Source organism: Ammodytes marinus (assembly GCF_949987685.1).
Source record: "Ammodytes marinus genome assembly, chromosome: 10".
NCBI classification, from domain to species: domain Eukaryota; kingdom Metazoa; phylum Chordata; class Actinopteri; order Uranoscopiformes; family Ammodytidae; genus Ammodytes; species Ammodytes marinus.
Genome location: NC_137214.1, coordinates 16,131,654 through 16,155,513, shown reverse-complemented (window position 1 = coordinate 16,155,513; position 23,860 = coordinate 16,131,654). Strand labels below are relative to the sequence as shown.

At 40.7% G+C, this 23,860-nt stretch overlaps 2 protein-coding genes across 5 annotated transcripts; both read right to left on the bottom strand.

The window, feature by feature from the left end:
• Nucleotides 1–59: 59 nt before the first annotated feature.
• Nucleotides 60–4,242, bottom strand: nkrf (NFKB repressing factor). Its single transcript, XM_080035747.1, has 3 exons — nt 3,922–4,242; nt 3,450–3,574; nt 60–3,014 (listed from the first exon to the last, which is right to left on the bottom strand). Exons 2-3 carry the CDS (start codon nt 3,538–3,540, stop codon nt 763–765), a joined length of 2,343 nt encoding a protein of 780 aa, XP_079891873.1. The 5' UTR covers nt 3,541–3,574; nt 3,922–4,242; the 3' UTR covers nt 60–762.
• A 2,958-nt stretch (nt 4,243–7,200) lies between these two features.
• septin6 (septin 6) lies at nt 7,201–23,152 on the bottom strand. Of its 4 annotated transcripts, none has more exons than XR_013845075.1 (11): nt 23,080–23,152; nt 21,122–21,236; nt 19,188–19,383; nt 17,336–17,522; nt 15,699–15,860; nt 14,881–14,977; nt 13,694–13,862; nt 13,245–13,377; nt 12,952–13,142; nt 11,649–11,706; nt 9,069–10,520 (listed from the first exon to the last, which is right to left on the bottom strand). XR_013845075.1 is itself a non-coding variant. In XM_080035889.1 (10 exons), the coding sequence occupies exons 1-10, from the start codon at nt 23,107–23,109 to the stop codon at nt 9,009–9,011; spliced, it is 1,305 nt and encodes a 434-aa protein (XP_079892015.1). In that variant the 5' UTR covers nt 23,110–23,152; the 3' UTR covers nt 7,201–9,008. The 4 variants fall into 4 exon arrangements, 2 of the variants coding, with proteins under 2 accessions (XP_079892015.1, XP_079892016.1); XR_013845076.1 differs by having other exon boundaries at nt 9,069–10,515; XM_080035889.1 differs by lacking the exons at nt 9,069–10,520; nt 11,649–11,706 and adding an exon at nt 7,201–9,033.
• Between the last annotated feature and the right edge of the window lie 708 nt (nt 23,153–23,860).

Genomic DNA, 23,860 nt, shown 5'->3' with positions numbered 1-23,860 from the left:
CCATCTTAATCAAGTTCAGCCTGTTGATGGTTATCAGTTTTGATTTATTTAGTTGTTACAGCTGTGAAAACAAGCAGACAAGTCAACTTTACTCGCATAAAACAAAACATCTGACACTTAACAAAAGAGAAAAATCAAAGCTGTGATAGCTTTGATTTTTCTGATCACAAAAGCAGCTTGTACTTGTAGAATGAGATCCAGTTAAAAGAGCAAACAACATTGCAGGTATTGCTGAATAGAGATGTATCATTAAAGTGAGACTGTTGCACCTAGCTACAGTCCGATGTTAATATCGCTCATCTTTCATGAGTCAAATGTCCATAATTTTCAGAAAAGAGCAGTGAAAAACTGCATGTTCTGCTAGTTCTTTTCATAGCCAAGAAACCAAAAGTGGATTTTGGTGGGGGAGAAAAACATGTCACTCTTTTAGATTCATGAAATAACTTGGGCATCATCAGGGCATGATACCGTAAAGCACTGAACAGAAGTTTGTGCAAAAGTGAAACAAATAAAGGACACGTGGAATGGCAGGCGACACAACTTACAAATGATCTCACTTGTCCTGAAGCCCCTGCTAAAGATAAAATACATGTCATGGAAAAGGAATGCAACAAAGGTGATACCTGAATGTTTTTTTATTCATTAATGTGTGTTGTAATTTCAATCACACACAAAAGTATAAACACAGCATTTAAACTTGTGTGATTTGTTCTTAAGTCCAAGCCAAAGACCGGTTTCCTTTCATTTTGCTCAGCATGCAAATCAGTGAGAGGCCTGAGGTTTCACAAGCTCATATCGTCCCACCTGTCCTTCCTGTAAAAGCTGACCAATGAGCTGGTCTTTGTGTACTTTGCGACTGACAACAAGGAACCGTTCCCACCCCGTTCCATATGACTTGCTTCGTAGGCCATATTTCTGAGATATCTGGTGTACCTGCTTGCGTTCGTCGTTGTTGAGGTCGGTGGAGAAGCGAAGGTCATCCTGACGGTCTGAACTGGCGTAGGTACGGATTATGTCCTCAATGTCCCGCTTGCAAAGCTGGTTTCCCACTTTGTTTGCGTCCATACCCAGCCCTTCTCTGGAGAACTGTTCCTTCACTCTGATTGGTTCTGCGATGCCTTCCCCGTCTCGGCCCAGACCGCCTCCTTTCCAGCCCATCTTGCGAAGCAGCTGGTTTCCAATGTTGTCTTCCTTGATCTCCTGCCTTGTGGCCTCCTCGCCAGAGCGAGCCATGATCTGGGAACGGGATATTGCATCGTTGTGACCATCCCTCCTTACGTTGGATTTGACCACGGCCTGTGTCTGCCTCAAGGTTTTCAAAGCTTCCATTGCTGCAATGTGCTTCACGGTTTTCTTGGGCCCAATTCCTGCTGCCACATACTGTCCTTCCAAGTAAACTTCACACCTCCACCGATGATCCGGCAGCACCGTGAACTTGTAATCAGCTGTCACTTTGTTAAACTGAGCTGTGTCATTGATGATACAGATTGCATTGTCAGAGTTTTCCAGGATAACCAGCTCACTCAGATGCTTCTTTTTGACGACATGTTGCCCAAAGTAATGTGGTTGTTGTTGTTGTTGTTGCTGCTGCTGCTGCTGATTTTGCTGCTGATGTTGCGCCTGGTTCATGCGAAGTTTCCTCACGGCATCTTCCGCCGCTGAATGCTTCGAGCTCTTTTTGGTGCCCGTTGCCTGGGAAACAAGCTCATCCTGCACAAAAACACTGCACAGCCATGCACTGCTGTTCGGCATCTGGTCAAACCTATAGTCTACCTGCATGCGATTAAAAGCAGCGGAATTGTTGAGTATGCAGATGGCGTCGTGAGCATTGTCCATGACCACAAACTCTGTCCAGTGCTTCCGTTTGTCAGGCTCGTATTGGCCCTTAGAGCTGGGCACCGGCTTGGCCTCCGGGTTGCGGAGTGCAGGTAAGAAGCCCGGGGTTGGAGTGTGCATCTGACACACGACCATGTCATTGACTACGGAGTGTCGGTATTTGCGCTGCACCACACGTACCTCGACTGGTTTAACGAAGAGTTTCACGGCCTGCTCAGAGGCCCGGTCCCTCGCTCCGTTTTTACTGCCAGAGTATCCAGTAGCAAGATACACAGCCTGACACCTCAGTTCACAGGCATAACCGTCTGTTGGCACTTTTCGGTTCTTCGGCAGGTCAGCTTGGGGAATATCCTTCAGGTTGACATAAATATACTCAGGATTAGTCTTGCAGACCTGAATGCTGCGGCTCAACATGAAATTATAGTTTGGGGATTCACTGCCAGTCATGAACACAGGGTCCCTAAAAGCAACCTCCAACGCAGATGCTACACTGACTATCAGCCTTTGCTTCTCATCTACCAATGACTGAGATATAGAAAGAGGCTGTGTTGATGGGCCTGACTGAGAAGTGGTGGTGGTGGTGGTGGTGGTGGGACTGCTCCTGCCCGGGCTGTTGTAGACTCTGCAGAAAGGCCTGCTTGAAGACGGCCGCTCCTGATGACTGTACCCCAAACCCCGATGTCCCGGATCCCAGCCTCCTGATCTGCTCCCTCCCCCGTAACCGGGGAGGGACCTGTTGGTCTGGGAATAGCAGTCTGTATTCCGACTGCCGTGGGCTTCATACTTGGCTACGTAGTCCTGCTCTGTTTTAGCCATGAAGTTTGAAGTGGACCCTCCGCGTCCTTCGTAACCTAAGCCACTTGCAGCACCTGAAAAACTCTCTCGGCCTCGGCCTCTTTCTCTATGGGAACCCCAGGTGTCGGACCTGCACGATGGCACTCTGTCAAAAGCGGGCCTGAGGGAGGAGGAGCCCTGCGTTCTGCTGGGTGTGCTGTAGGAGGATTGCTCAGAGTCCCACGGTCTTGTGCCGTACGACTCGCTCCTCCTGCGCTCCTTATCGTTCTCCTTCCCGTCTGCGCCAGCTCCTCCACTGCTTCCACTACTGACAAAGTGTACAGGCTCAAATCGAGGCCTGGAACCAAATTTTGACACAGGCATTTTCCTCATGGGCTCGTCTCCTGCAACAACATGACACAGATATACTTGTTATGAGAAGATGTCAGATTTGACTTAAGGCACTCACAGATGAATTGATCATCTCCAAGCTGGGCGCACAGGTTTAATACCATAATAAGTGCCCAACTCTTTAAGGAAATTACTTGGCCTTTAAAAATAAAAAGTTTACACGTGTAGCCTGTTTTTAATGGTTAACACTTTTAGCATGAATGAAAGACACGTTGGTCTTTTCATACTTTGTTGAAAATAATAGAAAATAGAATTTTTCCAGCCTTAATTTAGTGCCAAACCTTTAAGTTGTATATGGTTGGACTGCCCCACAGTAAGCTTTTTGCTCAGCTATCTAACTTATCATATGTCAAAACATTAATTATAAAACAAATTTTGGGTACATGCAATGGTACAACACATTTCAAGAAACCCAGATCAACACTCACTGCCATCAGAAGAAGTAGGTCTCTTTTTTGCTTCAGAACTAGGACTTGGGTCATAAGAGGGCATTTCGCCAGTGTCAATCCCTTCTGCCATCACCAGCAACGTCCAAATCAAATCCGGGCCATACCTGTTATTCAACCCAGAGATCACGGGTGAATGAATTAAATATACAAACAAAACAACTGAACATAACGAGTTAATGCACCATGCTGCCTAAAGAAGTCCAAAACAAAACAACAACTGCCAGGAGCATGCGGTGACTGAAATTGCAATTATGGGCCTGGACAAAACAATTTAGATTATTACACAACTAAAAATCCGAGTAATATGATGTTTAAGTGGAGAAAATCAGCTACTTTTTGTACCAATACAAGGCCTTGACAGAATGACGCAGTAGGCCGACTGGGTCCATGTTTAAGAAGCTAAACACAACATTAATCATAATTTCAACTTGTGACTGGTTAACTTGTTCACCTCAAGGTGTAGCCTTCGGTCCGACGTGTATTTACGTCATTCAGCTACAGACAGTGTGGGTTTATATATGCGATCAGCCGGCTAACATTAACGTGCTAGTCGTTGAGCTAGCTAACCCAGCTCCACTTCAGCAGCGACAGCCTGCTCATGTAGTTATCTATCGCAGTCAGCTCGTCCGCAGAGAACCCCACATGAGAGTTCGTTTCCTTTGAGTTCAATCTCCAAAACGAGAAGTTTAAAAATAAATTAAATACGTGAAAAACCTCCAGAGAGCTACAGATGCCCATTCAGCTTGCTAGCAGGAAGCATCCATTTTCTGTCCCCAGCTACAACAAAATCATGGCGTCTGGTCTGACACCGCGCTGCCCCACAATGCTTTGCCGCTGGACAGTTCAAGCGTAGCAGGATCTGTCACTACCTACACGATGGCTGTGTTCGGAAAGCCATACTAACGTCCTACTCATACTCATGTTGACTTCAATTTGAGTATGTGACGGTTGGGTATGCGAGACGAGTTTGGGTATGCGAGAAATTCCCGGATGAGTACTAACTTCCGGGAAGATTTTGGGTATGAATCGATTGTATACTTTTCCCATGGACATATAAAGAAACTTTGGTTGTGTTCCGAATCACATGGGCTACTCTTTCTTTTTTCTATTCTACATACTACATCCGACGATAAAAAAGAATCTAGTTAGGATGCAGTAGGCATACTATTGGGACATACTTTACTCTCTTATTTCATCATAACAATGCGCCTTGATCTTGCCTCTTGCTTTTATATCCGTCGCATCCCTGTTTTTTTTTTTTTATTCTTTATTATTATAAAGAACAACATTTACACAATTCAAAAAGGCATATCACATTCGTATTCCTATCATACAGAAACAAACCAAGCGAGATCAACACACTTTACATAAAAGAAAATAGCATACAAAACAAAATAAAGCAAAACAAAACAAAACATCAACACAAGTGATCAATCAGGAATCAGGGCACACAAATATTCACTAAAAAGTTGGGCTCCTTTCATTTTACACAGTATAATTGTTTTTTTATATAATACTAATTCGTTATAAAATGCAACAAAAACAGGGGAAGTTTTTAGAAATCGACATTTATGAATAAAATAGTTTGCCAATAAAATAAAATTATTATTTCCAAATTGAGTTTCTTTGTTTTCCATTTTTAGACCAAATCTTATTTTTTCATACGTCAAAATAGGGATATCTTTCTCATTATAACTTATCCAGTACTGAAACCTATTCCAGAAAGTTTGGGTTGCATTACAAAGAAAAAAGAGATGTTCTACAGTTTCAATATCGGAATTACAGAAAATACATACATTCAAATCAAGATTAAATCTTTGATTTAAGAAGTCATTACATGGATAAATCTCATACAACATTTTAAAGTGGACTTCTTTCACTTTGGGAGGAACTGGAAAGGACAGGTAATTGGTTCTTATCTTTTTTATATAATTTTTAGTAAATTTCTGGAATATATGTTTTCTCTTAAGTGGTGAAGGGAAGCAGATTGAGTTAAGGGCAGTTCTTATAAATTTATTGTTAAATTTTTTATCTGGAAAATGTTCTCCCTCTATGAATAATGAAGGCTCTTGTGGAATGATCACAGTTAGCATGCCTTTGGTTAAAAGGATCATAGCTTGTGGTATTGCCTTAATTACCACTTTGTATTGCTTTTCAGTACAAACCAAATTATATTTCACAATGAAAGAGTTATATGTTAAGATATCACCATTATTATCCAACAAATGACAAATTGACCAGATACCTTTCTCCATCCCCGTTTGTTTTCATATGGAGGCTTCGTCGATGTGACGTCACTTCACGTGCGCACTGGATTGTGGGTCAGAATCGCCCAAATAGGATGCACTTTTCAACATTAAGATGCGACTTTGATATTTCCAAATTACCAGTCAAGTTATCAGCTTTTCATCGTCAGTCTCTCCTTTACTGGAAACTCATATACAAGCATAATTTTACTCCACATACTGTCCCAATATGGAATAACAGATGTATTCTAATTAGGAGAAAATCTTTTTTTTACAAGGAATGGATGGAGTTGTATGAATAGAACACACATCATACAGTACAGGCTTGTTTTGGGATTAAAAAGGCTACGTTTCAATAAAGTGCTGCTGCTTTATTATTATTTTAAGTCACTGTTCTTATTAAACACTTCTTGTGAAAAAAAGGGGTTTGAATACTTTCTAAAGCTAGTAGCAGCAATTTAAGGTGGTTTATAGTTTACTATTCAGTGTTTGGTGGTTTAATTAATCAGTAAGAGTAAGATGAAAAAGAATAGGCTACATTATTTTTATTTTTTTTATAAAGTGGGAGTATATATTATAGGACTCTGTATAAAAGTATATAAAAATAAATTGTAGTCTATGAAAATATAAAAATATACAAACATAAAATATATGACATTTTAAAGTCACTGCACATTTTCACTTACTTTGCCATATTAGACCTCAGGACTGTTTGTATGTGCTGTTGATTGACATACCTCTTTGGTTTTGGTTTTGTTATGCAGGACCTTTAATATGCAAATTACCAATAGCTGTCAAACGTAAAGTGAAATATAATGAAATAGAAGTACAAAGTTGGATAGGTAAACAAGTATACTTTATACTTCTATTGCAGTATTGCTTACTTAAAAATTGTACATAGTACAACAAAGAACCTAGCCTGGCATCGCCCACCTACCTACTTCCGCTCAATTTTCATTTCCCTTCTGTACAAGTGAAATGAAGTAGGCTACAATAGTCTGGTAGAACCAGGCTACATAGTACCATCCGCTATCTCAAATTGTGAAAATGTTTTATGTTCGCATTATGTGGAACCGGATAATGACAAGCCATACAACAATTGTATTAGTTTTGGCAGTGTACATCTGAGTCTAAGAATAATTAACACCACATTCAGATGCCACATAAATGCCTTTATGCCCCTCAGGTCTTAGCTTTTATTTTATGTTGTGTGAATGCTGTAAATCAATCTTGTGTATATGTGACTGTGTTACCTACTCTTTGCTGCCAGTTCGGCCCCGCCACTGGTAAAATAATATAGGCTACCTCAAGAGACTTCCTGCCGTTACTGGTTAAATAAAGTTTAAATACATAAGATTATAGTAAGTGGTGATTATAGGTTGAGGTTTTGTAGCCTGTAAAAACTAAAATAATTATCATTATAGGTTACGGGTTTAAGTGTCCAACATTGTAAATAAAACACAAAGGCATAATAAGTTTGGATCATATTTTTTTTATTGAAAATGTACATCAATGGAATCAAAGTAAAGGAAGATATTGAATAATTTGTAATGTGGGAAAGGTTTTGACCAAAAGAGGTGATGACTGGTACTAGAAAAATGTATGGCATTGTCCAACACCAAAATGTTACTTTACACTCAGAGCCACGTCCATAGGTCATAGGTAATAAACAACAAGTCTCCACTTCAATACACAAAATATATCCTTATAAATTATATAAATGCATGATTTTTTTTTTTCAATACTCCTATCTGGGATTCGGTTCAACTCCATCTTGTACTTATTTTTGGCAAAAAGAGAGCTGAAATCATTAGAACAAAGCAAATATCCATTAATAATATGCACCATTTGAAGAAAAAACAGCAATGAAACGTCAAAAGCTGAGTCATCAGGGGATAAAAAACGAGCAGGTCAGAGGTCACAGCGCTAATGAAATCAAAAGATGCATGCAAAATATAGAATAGGCTGGTATTATATTATATTAAAGCACAATGTGTAATAAAAGAAAAGGCCATTACATGTGACCTTCATGGTATTCAACAGTTGCATGAGAACAATGACACCATCAAATGAAGTGCTAGGTATAAAATATTGCTTTGGCGTTTGCATGGTTATGATTCAAATTTAATTTTGCTGTTCTAAAAACATGGACGCAAAAGACTTCCATTTCAAGCTGAACAAGATTGAGAAAACAGGACAGCTCATGACTAATGTACTATGTGAAGTGTGTCACGTTTTTTTTCACGAGTTTGTTTTTAATCAAAACCCCTTGACGTTTTTTCAGTAGCGTGTTATTCTTTTTCAGCCGAATACTAAAATCCTATTGTAAAAATGAGTGCATAGTGTGCAGGTCTTTGCTATTTTGCTTCAAGTAAAGATTAAATAAGGATTTCCCCCACGAGTCCTGTGGGTGTGTGAACCCAGACTAATGACTTCTATTGACTACAAGAGTTTCTTTATATACATTAAGACATAATAACAGATTTAACTGTGCCCGGTTCACAACCTGCCTGGATTTAGAGCTTCATTGGGTGGTCAGAAAATACCATGCAAGTCAACATAAGGCCATATTAAAACAAAAGGAGACGCAATGAGGAGAATAAAAAAAAGGTTCATACAGCAAGAAAAAAAAATATTAAAAAACAGGAAGAGGTAAAGGGTGCTTAGTTCTTGCTGAAGCTGCAATCCCCTCTTCAGGTGGTCAAGACAGATTAAAAGAAGCTAAAGAGACAAAGAGAAAGAAAGCCAGCAGTTAGAGGGATGGAAAAAGCAGAAACGTTTACAAAAAAAAGTCAAGCTTGAGATTTAGAATCAGATATCAGGTAGAAAATAGATTTTGTTTTGTTTATCAAAAATACAAAGTTAAGGTGATTCAAACTGCAGGATCGTAGTCATTCATACAAAACATTAAGCATAAAATAATGAGATTATAATATTGTGCCCAATGATGATGCCGCTTAAACAGTGAATTAAGTGTTACTTCCCACAATCTTGTGTGCATGTGAATAATACATGAACAAGTGTGCACATAACCTCCATCACAACTCAAGTGGAAAAGATGTTAGTCACAGCAAAACAATAAAAATAAATAAATAAACATAAGCAATAGCAATGAAGCAAGAATTAGAGCTGCAGTGAAACACAGGTAGGTACACATCGATCAATATTATAGCAGGGCAGGTAATGATTAAGAAAACCCTGAAGGATGGGGTCCACAAAGCTTCAGGGTCACTTTTGAGGTACTCAGTACCCACAGAGGCTGGTCCCTTAGCAAAGCTTGAGGGCTGAGGAACTACTCAGTGCAGAGCCAGGGATTACTGCAAAGGAAAGTGAAACCACACAGACCAGTGAGCTGAGGAGCAGGGAGGAGGGAATGGCTTATTGATTGATTTTGACCCCTGTATCATGTGGAATCACAGTGGAAATTTCATTTTTTTTTTTAAATGGAGATGTGTTTTCCTTTTTCACAGGTGATCGTGAACCTTGAATATGTGTTAAAACCAGATATAACTTCAGTCGACTGTGATTCTGAGCACAAAACAAACATACTTGAAGCTTTTAAACAGATAGGAGCAGGAAGAAACATTACATTTCGACCAAAGAAGGAAGAAAAATGGGCCACATGAAAAACAGATACTTACGTAGAGCAATGTTTGTAACATACACAAAGATTATGGCCACAGTTGTGAAATTTGGTGAAAAAATGGCCTTTATTTTCTTTTGAGATAATATTTATTTTTTGCTTAACACTGATACAAAGAACACAGGTGGTCCCTGCAGGACAATTATGGACGACTTTCAAATGTGCCTTCATAATAAGTCAAATAAAAAAGAAAGTTACAATTGCACTGGCAACTTTATAATATAGATATGTAAAAAACATCACATTTGTGTATAAAAGTGCAAATGTGAAAGCTAAGAAAAGTACGCACATAATACATGACAATGAATGAGGTATGGGAGAAGTGGCGAAGAGATTAGGCTCACAACTACTCATGCGTCATGCTAAAGGGAAACAGCATCAGCAAAGGGACGTATACATCAACATCTAGCTTTAAATATTCCTTAGGATTTTCATGAAATGAAACCCTTTTTTTGGTCTGCATTTTCTCTGCAATAGTCATTGCACAGCACTTGCTGTTACTAGGGTAACCACTGTTGCTGCCAATGACTGAACACCAACTAGTGTTCTGGTAACTGTCATTTACGATCTTAAGGTAAGCAATCGTTTCAGAGGCAGGTGTTAGATTGGAGTTTGTAGAATCAAGAATCACTAAGCTTATGGCTGACCTTAGGAATCAGTTTTACACACTATCAACGTTATATATCCTCATCTGTCTAAATGATTTGTTCTCTGTTACGTGCAGCAGAGTTTAGACCAAACATATATGAGTACATTTCCAGGTCCCACTGTCTGATGCATGTTACACTTTAGCTTCAGTGCATTTCTGCCCAGCACAACAGTAGCCATGTATTGTTAATATTTAAAAAAAAAAAAAGCTCACTCCATCATGCAAAGAATCACAGTATATAAAACGATGGAATGCATTAAGTTGTAAATTCGTATAAAAAGACATGCTGAATAACTGCTTGTACAAACCATATAATAGACAAGCATCATTCAGCAAAACAAAAAGTGATGTCACACTGATAGCAATGCCCAGCGTCTTCCAGAGAGCGGTGAGGGTGGGTTGGGGGGTTATGGGGAAGGGAAAGGGGGGGTACTGTAAAGGAGGATGGGTTGGAAACTCATTCACAGCAGGATGGTCACAAGGGAGCACTTTTTTTCTACAGGAATCCTACGCTGGAAATGAGAGAGAAGGGCTGTTATTTCTTTCGTTTGAGTTATTATCACAACAGACAGACACACACACACGCGCACGCACACACACACACACACACAGTTTCACATCACTGTCATCACTCCAACATTAGTGACCATAACGCATTTGGATGAGATCATGCTTTCAAGTCACCGAAAAGGTTTGAGTGAACAGAGGTCAGGGTGCAAGTACTCGTGTACTTCTTTAAATCAGATAAACACATGTGTTGTATATTTCTTTTTGGATGTTTTGTCCCGCCCCTGAGCTTGAAACAAAGTGTGTGATTGTCTAATTTGCGCTCAGCCTCTTGCTCATTGAACATCAGTTTTTTTAATCCATTTCAGAGCTGATTGAGGAGTCTACAGATTGCGAAACCTATGTCTTTGTTCGCCCTCTACAGCGGTTGGGTCTGAAAAACATCTCTCTCTGTGGATTTGGGCTTTTGTATCCACTCAAGAGTGGAGGGAGGGGGTTCGTCATATGGTTGTGAGATCAACAAAACATGTCATCTCTGTGGACAGAGATGAAGCCCAGAGGCTGTTTGCTGCTCTGGTTTGACCCGTTTCAGCCTTGAATGGTTCTTTGTGTGATTTCAGGGCCGGATGGGGAAGGCCCTCCGAGAGCCACAATAAAGGAGACTGTTGTGGATTTAGGGAGGCAGATGGGCCAGTACATCAAATGGGTGTATGGGGATCTAATAAACTGGTTGATTTAGAGGCTGGCACGAGGACGGTAAACATCACCAGCTCAAGGATATGATCGCCGCAGATGTTACTCATAATATACTGTAGGCCTGCAACACTGAAGTATCTGAACTGCTGAATCATTTTTAAATAACTTTTAAACAGAGCTTATTTTATGCATCTTTGACAGCTTTCAAGAGATTCATTTGATTTTGTTTAAATGTGTTGATTCAGAAAGGTGTGTGTGCACAGCCCATTGTACTATATATTAAGCAAAGTCTCTTAATTTATTCCTAAATTCTAATAAAGATATTTCTAACATGATTTTTGAACAATTCTTTATTCATGTAAGGATTGACTAGCCAATCGATGATTTTTCCGAGCTGTATTTATAGATTGTTGGTGGTGTCGAGAGAGGGGTCTTACCAGTAAAAGGTGCCTCATGCAGCATGCAGCGAGTGCGGAGGGAGGAGGGAGGAGTTAACTGGAAAACATTATGGATGCAACATAGGTGACACATGCACTCACAGGAAAGATTCACATCTACACAACAAGCACTAATCGATAACTGTGTCTTCGGGGGCCTGAAGAAAAAAAACGGACTGAACACTGAAGGCTAAATGAAGACAAAACATAATAACTATCTTGTTAACACTCAAAGTGCAAGATCATTCTAGTCCGTGTTAAACAGTGACCCACAGACAAAGCTAGAGTGGCACAGCTGCCCCATTCGGAAGAGAGATATTTTCCAGAAAGAGCTCACAAAAGGGAAGAAGTGGCTGTGAAAAAAAGAAAATGAAGGGAGAAAAATAAAGCAACAAGAACCTTCTCAGTGCAAGTGTCTTCTTTCCTTTTTCTAACAGGCACGGCGTCACATCAGCTTCAACACAAAACCAGGAGCTGGTTACCAACATGACGGGACCAACACTGCAGCATAGCACACTTCAACCATATTTGAACACATCTGGCTTCGAACGCTGCCTCGAAGCGTCCAACATGTGTTGAACAGTCTAAAACACATGATATAAACTGTTTCACACTGTCGTTTCATAAAGGCCAATGTGATTACATTCGAACTAGCATGGGGAAATTAACTTAATTCACCCGCTCCTTTTAAAGGGAAATGGAACTGTGCAGTCATTGTAAACAGGCAACTTTTCAGCTATAGTGATGAGTACAGCCAGTCATTTTCACCAGCCTCTCTTCACTATTTGCTCCTATTTTTTCCAGGTTAAACTGGAAACATCAACTTGACTCTCAGATAGAAAGAGCAGGGGGAGAGTAAGAGAGAAGTTGTGGGCTTAGACAGGGACTTTAACTAATGTACACTCTATTGAATGATAGTGGTGATAGAGAAGCCACTAAGGGCTCAAGGAAATGCGTGCGACAGATCAAAGTAAAGTTCTTTCTGCAGCACAGGTGCACAAGGGAAACACATGATCATGGCATTTATTTTTTCACGATACAGCTCTATTTTAGTCTAATGCTGCACAGAACAATAGGACTCCAAGGGCTTTACCACAAACAACTTCTCACATAATGGCAACATGACGTGCAACATAAAGCACATCCAACATTCTGAAATGTCAATGTGGTCTGGTTCCTCCTAGGTTCACAGCATCCAGACTTTTCCTGATGTTGGTACATGTAGGAAGCAGTTTTATCCTTCACCTAAGATGTAAGGAAAGATGAAAGGAAGGCACAGGAGGAGGGAAAGAGCACTACTTACTTTTTCCTCTCTTTGTCCCTCTTGAGCGTGGTGGAGCCCCCTGCCTGCTGGGCTTGGTTCTGCAGGAGCTCTGCAGCAGTCTTTTTCTGTTTGAACATGTTGAGCTCGTCGTCCAGGGACTTTCTCTTGTCCTCCACTTTCTTCTTCTCGTCCTGGTGGAGCTTCTTCAAACGGTCAAACTTCTCGTGCAGCTATGTGGTGGTGACAGGGAAAATGATGCTTTGAGCTATTAAAGACCAGAACAAAGCAGAGCAACGCACATTTCATTTCAGGACGGGGTTTGGGGACGGTACCTCTTTCTCAGCTTCTTTGAGCTCAGCCTCTTTCTCTTTCACTCTTTGGACGAACATTTGCCTCATTTCTTCTTCTTTCTTCTGCAGCTCACCCATGAACTCGTTCCTCTTGGCTTCATACGTCTCCTGAAGACTGGGCGGAGGGAAAAGGAGGAAGAGGAATTAAACTTAGCAACAGATAATGTGTTTGTCTTTTCCTTATATAGCAGTGCTTTTGTCTGTGTTTAAATGCTCAAGTGTTTTAATGTACTACACGTTTATGCACTTTTATTTGTGTCTAAACATGCAACTTGTTTTATGTTTTCACACACCACAATGGTCTGAAATAGTGGTGATTGTGTCATTTTACTTGTCTCTGATTATGTGTATTTGCTTTGTGCTTTTTTTAAAGGTTTTCTTTTACGCCATCAACCTGAAAGGGTTCAAGTTTCCAGTCTTATGTCTGCTACCTGAATGGTTTGCTATCAGGGTCTGTGTCCTTGAATCCCATCTCCTCCAGTTTGCAGCGGCGGTAGAGCTCATAATGGCGCGTGTGAGTCTGCTCTCGCAGGTCCTCCATGTTCACTCTAATCAGCATTTCTCGCAGTTTGACGAAGTCGCAGTGATTCTCATTTTCCACTGTGAGAGACACATCATAGTAACACATGCATGTTTTACCCCACAAATCAGATGGCATCCAATTCATTACAGATAATGTCAATTATAGAGTATTTCAAAGACCCAACAATTCCAACTGTGCCAATAGTGTTCATGTCCCAAGGCTTGTCTATTGATTTTGTTCTTGGACTCAGCTAAGCAATACTCTCACCACAGATCATGTGATGAGTACGCATGCACCCACACACGCAGTTAGACCGTGGTAAGCAGACCCAATATAGTCAGATAAAGCCTCCGGTCAGAAATATTACACGTTGCAGTCTGTGAGCATTAGGACATTGATATGTTTTTCATTGTTTTGGATTCAACCCAGCACATTTAATTTAAAATTAAAACAAGGACTGGGGTCAAAGTGCTGACTTTCAGCTTTAGGGATGTTTGAGGGTGTTCATATCCATATTGTGGAAACAATGCGGAAATTGTAGCCCTATTTACATAATCCCCTGGGGATTCATTTATAAAAGGGCTACACAGATCGTTGGATGTGAATTGCATGGCACACACACACACACGCAAACACACGCGCCCGCACATGCACGCAAACACACACACACACACACACACACACACACACACACACACAGTTTCACATCACTGTCATCACTCTCTCTCTCTCTCTCTCTCTTAATAATAACATCATACAGTTTAAATCAGTACAATATAAGGCTGAAAACAAAAACGTATTTCTTTATGGCATATCCATGTAACTTGAGGTATTGTTGCTTCTATTTATTCGTAATACTTTACACTCACTACTTCACTATGATCTGATCAAGTAGGTAGATTTCTAAATCTGTTAGAGCTAAGACCTGCTCCAGTGTTAAAGTCCAGTATGATGGCAGAGAGGGAGCTGCAGCTAAATGAGGTTATATAACTGGTTATCAACTAGTTTGCAGAGGAGGAATAAGAGAGGAGGGAGTAGCAGCTGAAGAGAGGGAGTGTGCTCTCATTCTCTGTGCAGGATGTGACCTAGGCTTACCCTGCACCGTCCCCCAGGGGTACTGCCGGGCCTTCACCATCTTGTTTCCAATCTTCACTTCCTCTGTGCTGCCTACCACGGCAAATGGCAAATGGCTCTGTGGAGATGAGGGGCAAAACAGCATTGTTATACGGCTTCACTCAAACATCCAAGAGTATGACTGCAACTATCTCATGGAAAGAACATATAAACAGTTAAGGATACATTCCCTAGTGTTACCATCACAGAGATAACAGAGATTTTTTTTTATTTTCATTTAAGTAACCTGATTGTTAAGAGCTAGTTTTCACAGACACCAAGAAACGGCTCTGACAAAATTAGGACTTTTTTTTTCATCGGACCAAAGTCGGGGTCAACAACAGCCGGGAGGCATCGCTCTAACACAATCAGTTAGGGAGCATTGAGGCATTTCCACAGATCGGACAAACGTAAACAGCTAAGTGAGCCTTGGTTCATCTGTCGGTGAATTGGGGCCCTTTCCCACACTGCAGGCTTCCTGCAGAGAGAGCTGGCTGATTGTGCTTCTCTGAACACACTTCTCTCCGCATGGGGTGGCTTCCTGAAAGCCTGAGCAGACACAGACGATGCCTGTCCTGATTCTACATCACATGTTGGTCACGCCGCTTAACGCATAGAAGGAATTTATGTTAAAACTTACAAAACAAGAATTGCCTTCCGTATTTCCTGAATATGAAATTGAGATTCAGTTTGACCAGCGTGACCTCACATATATTCTTTAGTATGAGTTGAGTTATATACAGTACAGTATTCAGTGAAAGAGCATGCAATGTAGATAGAAAGCCAGTTGCGAGCCGTACGTTCATGGTGGAGTTGATCTCTGCCACTGACTCATCATCGGTGGGGAACTGGTAGATCTGCACTCCGTTGCTGACCAGCTCACTGGTGATCTTGATTTTGAACTTGGCCAGCTCACTCTTGGAGATGGCGTCTGACTTGGCAACGATTGGGATAATATTGACCTGGGGTTGAGAAATAAGGAGATATTTTAATGTACGCTGTTACAATGACAAGACGCACAGAAAGCCTTTCAGATATGCAGCTAAAAATAGGGCGTCTCGAAGCTGCCTTTTGCTCAACACCGTTAGTGTAGTCTAAATTTGGAAAAGAGTTGATGTTTTCTTTTTTTAATGGATCTAACGGTTACACACATGATACATCAAAAATGTTGGTCTTTTAAAAGAAGCCGCTGCAAATGCACAACATTCAGGTTTAGTAACTGAAATAGTGGAAATATACCTTTACCAATTAGTTTTATACCGTTTCAATCACTTGTTGACCAGGATTGGAGTAGCAATTAAAAATAGATTTCATAAAGGAAAGGCTACTGAATAATCTCTGCTCTGTTCAAATTTTCAACACATCACAGTACCTCTTTCAAGCTTCAGGACCTCTGCATATCAGACCTTTGTGTGTTGCAGACAATTAAACATTCTTAAGCACAGAGATATAAATAGTAAATCCAGCAAAGGGAGCAGCAGGCTTCAAACTCCTGCTCCAGATCACTTAAAAAGCTCTCCTAACATGGTGCTTTTGTCGGACTAAATGGTAACAGCAATCATGCTATGCATGTGATTTAAACAGAAAAAGAAATACAGAAAGATAGGGAGGAGGGGAAGAAAGTCACTCAGGCATTCTCATATATGCATTTAGAACTGGAAGATGAAAAATGAGACGTTCACTCCCCACACAGCGATTTCCTCCGTGCGCTGTCGCCTACACACGACCCAAAATGATTTGCTGTCCTACTTGGGGCCCCTTCAACTAACAGCAAGGCATGTGCAGGGTCATGTGAACAAAAACACTTTAACGCACGGTGAGTCTGGGGGAGGATTCAGCATCTTGCTCAAGGACACTTCAGCAGAGCACTGTTTGCACAGCCCTCCTGGATGGACGTATAAACAGAAGGGGCTCTGCTCTGGATGACGCCGTCGTGAGCGCTGGCCAGACGGCACAGCTGCTCTGGCAAAGACTGAGCTGACTCTCTGTGCAAGAGCCAGGATATCCATGAAAATAAGCTACTGTGGAGAGGACCTCACCCAAAAAAAAAAAAAAAAAAAAAAAACGGCAGTTTAGCCGACTGCATTTCACAGCTGACCTACACAGACGCAGTAACAAGAGCACAATAGGTTTACGACCCATAAACACAGCAGATAGGTCAAACGCTGCAATGCAGTACCAAGGGATTTACCTACAGTATATCTTGTCACATGCTACATTTTCATAGGCATTATAGAACAGTTACTCTTTAACATCAATGTCCTGCAGTGCATCTGTTCAATGATAATACAGACACCATTGATGTATTCATATTGCGAGAACCACGATTAAAACCTGATACGAGCTAGCTGGAATCGATCTGGAACTGATAGGAAACACCAGGAACTCAAGGTGAGTCTCTCAATAAATGATCCTCCATCTATGACGTTAAGTTCACCTTGCTGTCCAGTTTCTTCATGGTCACCAGGTCAAGGGATTTGAGCGAGTGTCCCGTTGGAGCGATGAAGTACAGGCATGCGTGGATGCGAGTGTCGTGGTAGCTGTGTAGCGTGCGCTTGATTTTCAGCTCCTCCTGTAGATATGCTTCAAACTGGGCATCGATGAACTCCACGATAGATTTGTAGCTGATAGGAAAGGGAGAAACATGGAACACATTGGAGCATGTTATTTATTAGCACCATAGATATCTGCATCTGTGCATAGCGTCACAGTTACAGTATATCAAAACTGTTACAACACCGATATAGACACCACTATGCCCTTACTTATGTAGACAAGAAAAGTACACTTATTTTGCCCATTAGCACTTTTACAAACTGTGCTGCTATGTACCTTGCTATCCTGCATACGCTGTGCACTTTCCATAGCACTTTAACATACTGTGCTCGGGCTGCTGTTCCACTGCCATGTTGTATTGTTTTACTTTATCTTCAATATAAAGTACATTATATTCAATTACTATTTTGTTGTCTTTTATCTATCTTTATTCTTGATTGTTGTGTGTTTTTCTGTGCTACTGTGACAGGCTGGGGAACAATATTTCCTGCAAGTGCGCAAGAAAACTAAAAATAAAATATATCTTGAAATTTTAATTTAATAAAATACCTCACTATCTTCACTAGACCTTTTGGTCGTACACACTGTGGTGCTTTTTACAAGTGTTGCTAAAGGTTTGTGGTGCTGTCTAGTGATGTGGCAAATTGTTCCACAACAGGCTAATCACAACTCATTCTATTGTCACACGTCTGTCGTCTCAAACCCCAAAGACACCTTAAATTGTCCAACCCCAAAGACACCTTAAATTGTCCAAGGCTGCTTCGGGCTACTTTTCCGCACCACAAATCTAACGCTGTCCTCACATTTCTTAAGGGTGAGCATATACGCAGTTGCCTTAGGCCGCTTGTGCTTTTTGAGCATGACTGGGTTACGAGGAAGAAGAAGGCATGAATGTGTAAAGCCACTGAGAAGGCGATTTAAACTCTGGGTCAGACCCCCTGCATTATGTATATCCTAAATTGGAGCCTTTGTGTTATGCTAAGCACATTGTATCAAATTGCAATTTTGTTTTTAAATTAGTTAATCACTTGACTAGTACAATTGTTACAAAATGAAATGCAAACCTGAAATTGATACGTGCTATTGAAAATGGACGCACAAAAGATATGTAGGACTAGAAGAAGCTTCAAAAGGCATCCACCAAAAACAGACAGAGAAATGCACAGCTTGTGTACAAACTGTAAGGTATTCTAACATTGGCAGTTCACATGACTATGAGTATGTGCTTGTGTAAAGCGCAGTAAGTCCATGTCACTTCCTCTATGATTGGCATTTTAATACAGAACAAAGCTTAAAACCTGGAAACAACAGGGCTCACATGATATCATTGTTGACATCAGATCTAGCGGCTACATTGTGGATGGCGAGCTTGGTGACAATATCTTATGTTCAATTGAATAGTTCCAGACAGTGGTCTGTAGCAACTAAAATCTGTTTTAACAACAGAAATAAGCCTCAGTGCTGTGCCAGGAAAGAAAGCATCTGATTTCTGTTTTTTTTTTAAATGCTGATATTAGGACACTACTCAGAGATGGACACTTGATTCCACATCTTAAGGGTATGTTTCCGGGATCAGGACTGAGTGCATCCTGAGCTCTCACAGAGTCATTGTGAATCAGGAATCTTGTGTTAAAAATCAGGGGATTTCTGCTGTTGCTCACAAAGACAGAGCCTGCCTGTACAAAGATAAAAGATAAAAACGACATGTACATAGAAACCAGATTGCTGTTTACCTGTCTTCTTTGTTGATCTGGTCTCCGAAGCCCACCGTGTTGACGACGGTGAGTTTGAGACGCACGTTGCTCTCCTGGAGTTCGTAGGTGTTGGACTTGAGCGTGACTCCCGGCTGGTTGTGCTGGGTGGGCTCGCCCTCGAACTTGGTATTGAACAACGTGTCCATAAGGGTCGATTTCCCCAGACCCGTCTCGCCTGACAACCCCAGACAAAATAAATCACGTTACTAGGGTTTCTACAAAAAACCTTGATCTTGTGCAGCAAAATATATAATTTCCAAGTTCCTTCAGCCACGAAAAACAGCAGAGGCAGCTGCTTGTTTGCTGATGCATTCTGACATCGGTTTACTGTTAGAGGCTGTCAAGATGAGTCAGATGCAGAGCTCCCTGTGTATAAAATTCTATTTTTGTTCATTGCAGCCTGACCTATACAGCATTACGCACGTTTAGCCCACTTCTGTAGGATCTCTATGTTCCAAATTTCCAATCTTTTCCTCTGTATCCAAAGTAACGGATGCATCGAGGGTCTTGTTGCATGTCCCTTAGCTCTGTTTAAGTCACTATGGAGAAGTCTCTCATGCTGAAGGCAATTTGGCAATGTGAAAGAAACGGAAGGCCAAACTGGAAAGAATTACAATCAAGCCTCCTGAATTTCTAAACAACATAACAGATACATTGTGCAGAAATGTCAGTCATCTATTAGCCAAATGGAACCATTCATATCCACACGTTTGATTCCCTCTTTGGGATTTTAGACCACAAACAAATTATATTTATTAAACAAAAAGATCACATGCCTTTGCCTCAAGTAAAGATTGCTCTACTGTGAAAGACTAGTTGTAAGTAACAAAACAGCATTTACAGTTTGCACTTAAAATGTTGCATCAAACTAATGTTTCTCTATATTTAGTGTTTAGAAATTCTGGTTGAAGTAACAACACAAATATAAAGCAACAATGAAATGAGTTTTGTTAACACAATGAAAAACCGGACAATGAAAATGTATCAGTATATTTAAAGTAAAGTGTTCAGCTGAGAGGCCAATTCAAACCATGCCACTCAAATTTGCCATCAGGCATTACATAGAGACAGCTTTTGGAAATGTAACTACTAGACCCTTAAATAGCAACATGTCACAAACTAATGCGCTTACATGCAAAATGGTCAACATTCTTCACTTCTCACAAAAAAATATCAGAAATGTCGAGTGTGTGTGTGTGTCTTGTCTTTTATGAGAAAATAATAATAATAAAAGGCAGAGAAGGAGAAAACATTGCCAAACATTTGGTACACAGGTTTACGTTGCTTCCTGGGGCTTTCATGTGCCTCCGAAACCAGATGACTCCCAACAGCAAGATTTGTTTGACTGTGTGCAGTAGGCACTCAAGCAATGTTGCCAAAAACCGCAACACGTGAAAGTTTAGCCAGCAGTAATCGATACAAATAGAGTGGAAAAATATTAGAAACCCCTTGCAGTATAACACATTGAGACTCCAAACAACACAAACCAAACGCCATCAGATTCATAAGCTTGAATATATTGCACTATTGTATTTGAATTTCATTAGTTTTAGCTCAGTGAACCTGAGCGCGTGAATGAATAATTCCAGCACTTAATGGACCTGAAACGACTTGTTTTGTCAATATAAAATCAAGACAGGCCTTTATTTCTAATTGTCTGACATATCCTGCAAAAGGCTTTGTACCAGTAATGCTGATGACTGTCATTCTCAAAATCAAACAACTACCTGAACCCGAGCCTTATTACTTATCATGGTAACCAATGCTGACTGACAAAGGGAATCTAAGAAGGTCAAATACTGAGCAATATGCTTTGCATCTTGTGGAAAAGCCTGACTCTCAATGAAGCAAATAAGTGGTCTTTCAGCCTCGGGAGGGAGAGGGAAAAGCATTGTCACGCATGATGCACTCACCAACACACAGGATGTTGAAGCAGAACCCGTGGTTGACGGACTTGTTGACCAGCTGGTCAGGCATGCTGTCAAAGCCGACATGGCCGGCAAGAGGGACAGCGCGAGCACCTTCACCCTAAAAAATAAAAGAAGTCGACATAAAACTTCAGTTGACCACATTATGCCTTGATATGCATTGTTAAGGCACTATACACCTCATGCCTGAAAACACCTTACACTCTATCATAAAGATCTACATTACAACGATTGTTGTCCTGTGGAGAAAAATAACATTTACATTACTGGACTTTCCAACATAATTGAACACGTTAGGCTTTGAGACAGACTGACTTTCAGGTGCAATGTAGCTCACTTCCTGTTTCCTGAGCTGTAACTCTCTTCCCACAGACGAGACAGTTATACAAACCACAATGTACATATAAGGAAAGGTGTCGCTGTTTGTGTCAAAATAGCCGTAAAAACAACACAAAGCTTTGAGAATAAATATATCATAAAGGCTGATTGTTTGAAAAAATAAAGGCCAAAGAGTCAATTCAATGTAGCCAGTGTGTGTTTCTGTGGTGTCAGTCACTTTGATTGGAACCTTTAAAAACACCATATTTTTGCCTGGTTACACTTCTAATTAACGCTTCTAAAAGGTTTGTAAGTAAAATATTGAAGTGTAGAAACACTGTTGTTACATGTGTGTGTATGTGGGGGCGTGTGGCAACTGGTGAGCATCTCTGTGATTCTCATTTCTGCAGCCTACGTCTCACATAGTGAGGTGCAGGAAAGCAAAGAATTTAGATTATACAGCTGAGCAATAGCTCTCGACCAGCTAAACCTCAGCCAACCAGCCATTATGTGGCTTAACATAACACAATGTTGCTTTCCAATGTGGTGTAGTCCTTGAGAAGGAAAAATAAATTCCATTTGAGGGTCAATTTCAAAATAACCAGAGAAGCTGGGTGTATTGGATAGTTGTGGATTATTTGGATTGTTGAAATTAGGGTTTAAACAGCTGAGGGAGTATTTGTCAAACTGGGGGCAACAGGACTGGATAAACAGCCTTTCCTCTTAGGCTGCAAGTGCAACATTCCTGAAACCATTCTTGCTTTTGTTCAGGAAACTCACAGCCAAGTTACACGGTGGGTTTTCATTCAATGAGCCTCAAAGGGATATCATACTGCAAAAATAAAACAAGAACGTGCTATTCTCAGAGCTCTCTCTCTCTCTCTGGGCTTTGTGGCCTCATTTTTTCCCACTCCGAAATAAAAAAAAATACAAACTTTACACACTCTTTTCAGATTGCAGCTCTTAAATGCCCATGCACAGCTGGAATGTGTTTCGTCTGTATTTTGCATGAACACCAGACAACGCCCGACTCAAAGTTAACGGGGCTTTTACATGAAACAACATAACGGAAACGAGCACCGAGGCTGTGCTGAAATGGGGGCGTACTGAATGAATGGCCTACCGACGGCTCTATTATAGGTTGTGCTTCAAATAGGAGCTAATACAGTCTACTACACAGTATTTCAAATATTTCAGCACAGTGTTCTTTGAAAGGTAGTTTTTGGTCCATGGTATCAACACAAGAAATCGGCAGGAGTTAGCTTGCGAAAATTAACACTTGGGTGAAATATATTTGTACAGAAAGCTAGGATTAAGCATTGCTTGCACCTTGCCTTAAAACTGCCCAATTTAAAAGATGTGTTAATGCGTTATGGGATTTAATTATAGATACAAATGAATATAAGTGATTTTGGTTAGCGACGTTTCCCTAGATTTTGGATGTTATATCGACACGAAAGGCGGGTGGAGAGTCTGACTAGCTAGCGCAAATCTATTCCCAATTACAGTATCTTACGTAATGCTAAAATGATATTTGTTGGCATGACTGATGCTAGGAAACACATTTCAAGAAGTGTGCGTTGATTGTGACAATGGCATCCCAAGTAAAATATGCGATTACTCACCGCCTGCCTTGCTATCTCAGTGGACGCCATGGTAGTAGTAGCTGTTAGCTGGAGGACGACACCTCTGCTTCGCTCTACACTACAGCTACGCTCCGCGAGGGGAGCACAGAGGTGGGCCAGGGGGAATGTACCACGGCTCGACCCAACACGCTATTTCAACCAAAATACTGACATACGTGTGCTCAAATCTAGTGTTGTGTTTGCCTGGATATTTTTAAACGCCATATACACCCCGGTTCTTTGTTTGACAAATGTCTTTTAAATTCATTGTGATTAAAATCTCCCCCTGATCTCCCCCACATGTTACCTTCGTTGGTTTAGTCCAGTAAGAATGGAAATGAAATTAGGCGCTGTCAACGGACGTTACAAATACAGATTTTTATTTAGAACAAAGTGACACAATTATCATTAAAAGGAATACACACAGATGTCATAATACGACTAAGAAATGTTTTGAGTGCAGTCATGAACACACATATGAGGTGATGGACCAGACGAGGAAGTCGTATCGTAGGCTATATAAACATTTCTACTATTCTATTGTATCATTATGTATTTACCTATTTTTGTAGCTATATTTAGCAGAGGTACTTTGCGTACTTTGTATTGAGAAACGTCTGTAGTCTATATTATTTACACAATAATAAGCTATTTATTTTTGGGAAACGTCCATTCATGTATCTGTACTACAGCGACCAATAGGAAGAAGGCAGTGCTATAGCAACCAATAGGAAGAAGGCAGTGAATTTAAAAAGGAGCCGCGGCCATAGGGAAAAAAAAA